This window comes from Photinus pyralis, unplaced genomic scaffold (assembly GCF_008802855.1).
Source record: "Photinus pyralis isolate 1611_PpyrPB1 unplaced genomic scaffold, Ppyr1.3 Ppyr1.4_LG10, whole genome shotgun sequence".
In the NCBI taxonomy this organism is placed as follows: Eukaryota; Metazoa; Arthropoda; class Insecta; order Coleoptera; family Lampyridae; genus Photinus; species Photinus pyralis.
The window spans coordinates 4,842,775-4,849,674 of record NW_022170250.1 but is presented as its reverse complement, the minus strand read 5'-3'; the positions used below and the strand labels follow the sequence as shown (position 1 = coordinate 4,849,674).

General features: G+C 36.8%; 2 protein-coding genes across 2 annotated transcripts; one reads left to right on the top strand and one right to left on the bottom strand.

Annotated features, from left to right (window-relative positions):
- The first annotated feature begins 254 nt into the window (after positions 1 to 254).
- LOC116162280 (60S ribosomal protein L17-like) lies at positions 255 to 3,745 on the top strand. Its single transcript, XM_031475883.1, has 3 exons — positions 255 to 338; positions 461 to 549; positions 3,180 to 3,745. Exons 2-3 carry the CDS (start codon positions 469 to 471, stop codon positions 3,660 to 3,662), a joined length of 564 nt encoding a protein of 187 aa, XP_031331743.1. The 5' UTR covers positions 255 to 338; positions 461 to 468; the 3' UTR covers positions 3,663 to 3,745.
- On the bottom strand, positions 3,742 to 4,762 carry LOC116162274 (RE1-silencing transcription factor-like). Its single transcript, XM_031475877.1, has 2 exons — positions 4,593 to 4,762; positions 3,742 to 4,544 (listed from the first exon to the last, which is right to left on the bottom strand). Exons 1-2 carry the CDS (start codon positions 4,601 to 4,603, stop codon positions 3,776 to 3,778), a joined length of 780 nt encoding a protein of 259 aa, XP_031331737.1. The 5' UTR covers positions 4,604 to 4,762; the 3' UTR covers positions 3,742 to 3,775.
- Between the last annotated feature and the right edge of the window lie 2,138 nt (positions 4,763 to 6,900).

Below are 6,900 nucleotides of genomic sequence, written 5' to 3'. Positions count from 1 at the left end.
ACAGTAATTCAATCGAATTACGCATATACGTAATTCAGGGATATCTGACAATTACTTACGCATTTCAAATAACTGTCAAAGTGAACGAAAACTCAAACACCAATCAAATAGGATTTCCGGATTCTCGATGACGCGTTTCCTTAAAGTTACGAGGCAACCTATTCTCTCTATTAACGTTGACCTTAACGTCCTTAACAGTGACAAATAACAAATGACTGATCAATCGCCGCGATAAAATCACAGGTCGTGAAATCACAACCCATCTCTATAGTGGCAGAGAGTTGCGCGCACAGACCATCAGTTGCACGTTTATAATCCGATTTTATTTTTATTAATCGGTAAGTTTTTTGAGTAAAAAACGCGAAATTGTTATATTTCCTTGTATTATGTGACCGATTGTGCACTATATTTTTGCTGTCTCAAATTATTTTCCGTGAGTAACTGTTGTTTCTTTTTTAAGGTTAGAAGATGGGACGTTACGCTAAAGAACCAGAAGTGGCTCCAAAAACATGCAAGGCGAGAGGATCAAACCTTCGTGTACACTTTAAGGTAGGTTAATTAGACTACTGTTTGATCGAGATATTGTAAAATATGCTTGGTTTAAAAAGCAATGAGGATACGTGACGCTAATAAGCCCCCCAGGTACGATCATGACATTGATAGTAATGGATAGAGGGCACCTTAATGTTAACTTCTTCGTCTACTAAAATTCTGGGTTTAACGTCTATATCAACAGATATGTAATAAAAGTAGTATAACAGGTATAATTTTAGGTTTTGTTCGACCAATAAGAGACACTTCCATGTCACTTGTGGATACACTTTAATAACACCACTTTTTAAAGCGTATACAGCCTAACCCCTTGAATGCATTAGGGAAGAAGGATACATATTGCATGTGGCACAGATCGACATCTCTGTATCGATCACCGAGAGGGGAAACCCGGGCACTTCCCTGCATGTTTCATATACCAATTTGTTCGTATTGACTGCCGATTCATTTTAAACGCCCTTTCCATATGAATCGCTGCTTAGCAATATCTCTTGTAGAAAATTACTTACACGCTATTCTGGTATAATTAAAAACTAGTATATCAGTTTCACATTTATTAAATCGTAGAAAAATAACATAACCTCTTAAGAAATTAAAGTTGGCACACCACTACCAACTGAAAATGAAATTTGGAGTAATATAACCTCACTTTTGACGAAATGAATTGAACTTTTAATTAAGATTGTGGAAAATTTAGGGCTTCTTCCGCAGTTTTTTTTTTATTGAACACGCTTCGTTAAGTTGCCCTCTATCCATTTTTTTTTAATTTTATGATCGTACCTGGGGGGCTTATAAATGTTTGTTGTCATTTTGTGTTTTTTTTGTAGTTCAGGTAGTAATCTTTGCATTTCTTTATATCGTATTTGTGTTTTGTATGCCACATTTTATATCTTTGATTTTGAAATTTACTTGATTTAACCGCAATGCAGAATGACATGTTTAATATCGTTATGCTATTGTTTGTTATTGTTTACGTTTTTGGTGTGATACTTGCTTAATTAATGTATTGATGTTGATTACTTGGTCTTGTTGGTGAAGTAACATTGACATAAGTCTTAATCAGTTGATTTTAATATGTGGAAATTACCGATTCGTTTGATCATACTGACTTGTTGTGTGTAACTAACAATTTTCTCCGTGTATGAAGCAGTCACGGGGGTGGTAACCATTTGAAGTACGACACCTAATTCGTGATTGTCTTCGACATTCAACTGTAAGCTCGAAACCCCGAAACCAGGGGCGGGTTACCTATCCTGCAGGAGCGGGATTACGCTAATCAAAGTTCTTCAGTTTAGAATCTATGTGCGATAAATGAGTGGCGATTCAATAATTTCCACATATCTTGTTTTTAGTTAAATTTGCCTACAAGGCCATGTAATTTTCCATCTTGCTTTTAACAAAAGACTTTATTGCACCAAAGTTGAGTCACATCCTGTGTATTTCACCCTTTCTTAGAATATTGGTACCTGCTTACCCGACCCGTAATTCCCAAAACTTGTTTTTAACCTATATGTTATCTCTTGAAGTTGACCTGCTACTTTTTGTGATGTTAAAAAAATAATTTTATGTTACGCATTCACATCATTACAAACAATTAATTTTACAACACAATTGGATATTACTTTGACGGCTGATTGTTTTTATTGGTAAGTTTTTTTTTTCCCCAGCCGATTTCTATTTTTATTCGGTGAACTACCATTTTCAAAGTTTATTTTTACAATGTAATTTATTTCGACTTAAATTTCCGAGCTTTCACAATCTTAATAATTGCGATCATTATTAAACAAACTTTTCACAATTTCAGTGTTTTGTTTTACGTTTCTTCCCTACTGTGCTTCAGGTCAAAGCGTTGTCTACAAGTAACGTAAGAGGCCCTGCCTTAGATGTTTGATCACGTGCCACTGTTCAAATTTAAGCGGGATCTTGTTTAGTTTTGGAGGGAATAGTCATTCGGGTGGCCATTTTTAAACGTTGCCGGGTTGACTTTATTTCTGTGTTCTTGTAGTGTGAAGTTAGCGTAGAACATGGGGGTTAAGTGCACTACAATCGGTAGTTGCGTTTTTTTCACCTCCATTCTAGGGAAGGATTTTTTGAGAGATTTTTACAAAAATACTCAAAGACCTTTTAGGCCGTTAATGTCCCCTTTAAAAATGTGTTACGGTGGTTTTTTTGCACCCCCATTTAGGGGTAGGAATTTCGTGGAAATGGTTACAAAAATACTCCAGATACCAAAGTTTGTGGAGCCAGAATTTTCTTGCACCCCCTTTCAGAGGTAGGAATTTTTGGGAGATTTTTACAAAATTCTCAAAGACCTTTTATAAAGGCTGTGAATGTCCTCTTTTCGTGTATTATGGTGGTGAGAAAAAATTTTAAGGTCTTGGCCTACTAACGTGCTCCTAAGTGTGTCGGTCTGTCTCTCTGTGTAGGTACATGATACCTCGCGAACGGTTTCAAATTTTCCAATTCTGTTTTCACTATTGGTCAATAACCAATTAAATTTTGGCCATTTGGACTTTCTGTTCGTCCGTCTGTAAACATGGTAACCGTAGAAGGCCATGTAATATCTTATTTCGTAGATATTTTTAAAATGTGGCAAAGCTCCGACTAAAAAAACTTCGGTGTTTCAGAATACCTGTGAAACTGCAAACGCGATTCGCAAGATGCCGTTGAAGCGCGCGCTTACCTACTTGAAAAACGTTACCGGCCGCAAGGAGTGCGTTCCGTTCAGACGATTCGATGGAGGAGTCGGACGCTGCGCGCAAGCGAAACAGTGGGGCACCACGCAAGGGCGCTGGCCAAAGAAATCGGCGGAGTTCGTATTGCAGATGCTCAAAAATGCCGAAAGCAACGCGGATTACAGCGGTCTCGACGTCGACAGATTAGTTATCGAGCATATTCAAGTAAATCGCGCCGCCTTTTTAAGAAGACGCACGTATCGCGCGCACGGCACAATCAACCCCTACATGTCCTCACCTTGTCACATTGAAATGTGGCTAACGGAAGCTGAAAGCTCTCCCGAAGCAGGCAAAGGCCAAAAGAAGAAGGGCGCCAAAGAAGGTGCGGATAAATCGGCCAAGCGAATGAAAGTAACAGGAGCAGTTGCACATTAAATATATTTTTTTTTGTCAATTGTTTATTTAAAAAAAGTTTTACTGGAGATATTCAATTATTAGTTATTTAATAAGTACTCATACTAGCGTGTTTATTTATCCCCACAAGGCGACTACACTTTGTGTGTTAGCATATGTTTTCTTAAACTGGATTTGGTATTGGTTGCGTAATTACACTGGACACATTTTAATTCCTTAACCGTCTTGTGTATTAACATATGTTTTGTTAAGTTCCATTTGTCATTGGTTGCGTAGTCACACTGGACACATTGAAAATCCTTAGAGACTTTGTGCTTCATAAGATGTCTTTTTAAATGAGCCTTGTAATTGGTTGCGTAATCACACTGGACACATTTCAAACGTTTGGAAGTCTTGTGCGTTAACAAATGATGTCTCAAATTGCGTTGACAGGTGGTCGCGTAATCACAATGGTGACATTTAAAATCCTTAGCTGTTTTGTGCGACAAGAGATGTGATTTCAAATAGGAATTATGATTGGTTGTGTAATGACACTGAGCACATTTAAGCTCCTTGACTTCGTTGTGCGAAGACAAATGAATTCGGAAATTGTATTTGTGATTAGTCGCATAGTCACACTGAGCACATTTGAATTTTTTCACTATCCTGTGTCTTATTAACACATGATTTCTTAAATTGGGTTTGCTATTGGTTGCGAAATCGCACTGGTCACAGATAAAATCTTTTGATATCTGTAGTCGCTTAGAACATGCCCAATCTTTATCACATGTTGCATTATAATATTCCACATTCTCCTGCTTTATCATTTTGCCGGCATCATTACTCAATAGAACCTTCTCATCCAAGAATGCGTTTATCTCTTCTTCTTGTTTAATTTCAATTTTTAATTCAGTCATCATATAACTTAAAAGACGTATTTTGTAATTGCACACAGGAAAATTACCTACTTACCTCAAAGACATAAGTCAGAAAACCACAACCTCATTTTTGTTTTATGAACCAATCAGATTGCAATGTCATTTTGATAGTGGCAAAGTTGGAGATCGGGATCCATGTTGGTAAGTCGGGATTGTAACGTTGCCATTTTGCTTAAAAAATTTGTCAAGTAACTTCACATTGGGGAGGTTTAACATTAACAAAAAAAATTAGTACCCACAAGAGGCCTGTTACTTTGGGCAAAAATGTTTACGTTATCTCCTCACACACACACTCGCAGAATACTTAAATCCATGGAAAAATATTACATATTACAAAAATGTCATAGACATGGCTGACTTCTTGTTGTAACAATAAAACAAGAAAAATAGTGTTGTCACTTTTTCTATAACTCTCGCCAGGAAAGATTGCCGGTCACAGCACACCTTGTGTCGATCTACAATCTATGTTTTTCTTAAGATGCGAGCGACTTCCGGAATAGGATCGTGCCAATGTTGAACGTTAAGTCTTTTTGTTCAACATTGACACGACACTATCCCAGAAGTCGCTCACATCTTTAGAAAAACATAGATTGTAGACCAGGATCAAGTGTTCTGTCACCGGCAATCTTTCCTGGCGAGAGGTTTATAAATTCTATAAAACGCTGCTGCCAAAACCTTCTCACATTTATTGTAAACTTTATATTTTTTTAAAGAATCAGCGCTTTGAAAACCATGAACTTGGACCAGACCGAAAAGCGTACCGATACCGTTTGCATTTTTACAACCGAAACCGTAATTCTTTCCCTTCAAAACAATTACTGAGATCCGGAACCCATTACCTCATAATTTTTTTTTCGTGAAGGAAGTACTGAATACTTTCTGTTTTTTCGCTGCATTTGTTGCTTTTTCCCTCTCGTTCTCGTACCGACTACCGGACGGTGCGTAAGCAATACGAGAAGAGACCCCCTTAAATTAACTGTTCTTCGGTTTAGAATGTGGAGTCTGAGATAATCGACTTTAACACGAATACTACTTGCGTTTTCACCTGCAGTTTTTCGTGTTACATTAATGGTAGCCGATGCTGGAGTAGAGCCATGCCATTTTGTTTTTATGATGTATTTTGAGTTTCGATTTTGTTGTTCTTTTTAACTGTATTTGACTCAATACCTGAATTTTATTGTACCGGGTGACCTAATAAGACAGTCCCTCGACCAAATCTCGGGGACAGTTCATCGTATGACTTAGGGGTAAAAAAATTATTGGGTAAATCGGTTATGAAGAATCGTTGGAAAAAATGTTCAAGTTCTAAAAATGACCACCAGAGGGCGTAACTGCCATCTTAAATTTTAAAATTGCATTTTTTTAATTTCTCATAATAAACTTAAACATTCTTTTTTCACATTTTTAAAGAGAACCAGTTTATCTATCATTTTCGTAAAAACAAAAACTCGTTCAATTGTTTATGCAATAACCTGCCTTAACTTCTTAACCGTTTGACCGATTGTAACAAATTTGGTATCGTTGAAAAGAGCATTCCTTGGGCAACAAGAATCGACCGAAATACAGTTAATTTTTGACACTATGGCCCAAAATCCTAAAAAAATCAAATGGAATGATATGAATATTTCTTTATGAAAAAGTAGCCAAATAACACCCAAAGAGGCCAGTGAAAACCGTTTTTCAAAACCTCGTTCCTAACCTCAAATATTGGGCAAATGAGATTAATTAATAAAAAAGCTTAAATTGTATCTTAAATTTACTTTTTATGTATTTCCGGCACCCTACACTTTTAGGTAGGCTTTGGAAAATAAAACAAATGAAACACGATGCATTATAAAATAATAACAGCCGTAATTTGTAAATTATTCTGCTGTTTAATTCAGAAAGTGCAGTTTTTTTGAATTTGTAATATTTTCTAAAATGCCGATTTAACCAAGAAGCATTTAGTATGCTGGCGATATATTTTGAGTATTTTCAAAATGCGACCATCGCTGACCACATCTTCTATGTATTTGCGTTATCCGAATTGACCACGAACCATCGACGGTGGCTCATGTCCCCAGAATCTCCAATTTCTTAACTGGTTGCATCCAACAACTAAATATACCGGGTACTTGAAGGGATATGGACATCTCAAAACCACCGTCACAGACTGCCCTTTGATCCGATCGATGTCGCTCTCCACTAAACCCAACTATCACCTAATTAAGGTCAAAATCAAGAAATAGAGCCTAAAAATTCTCAAGAAGTACTGCCATATTAACCATCGATCTGAAAAATACACTTTAGGCAATTGTGCGACTACGGAGGCTATACCACTTGTCACTCATATAATTAAATAG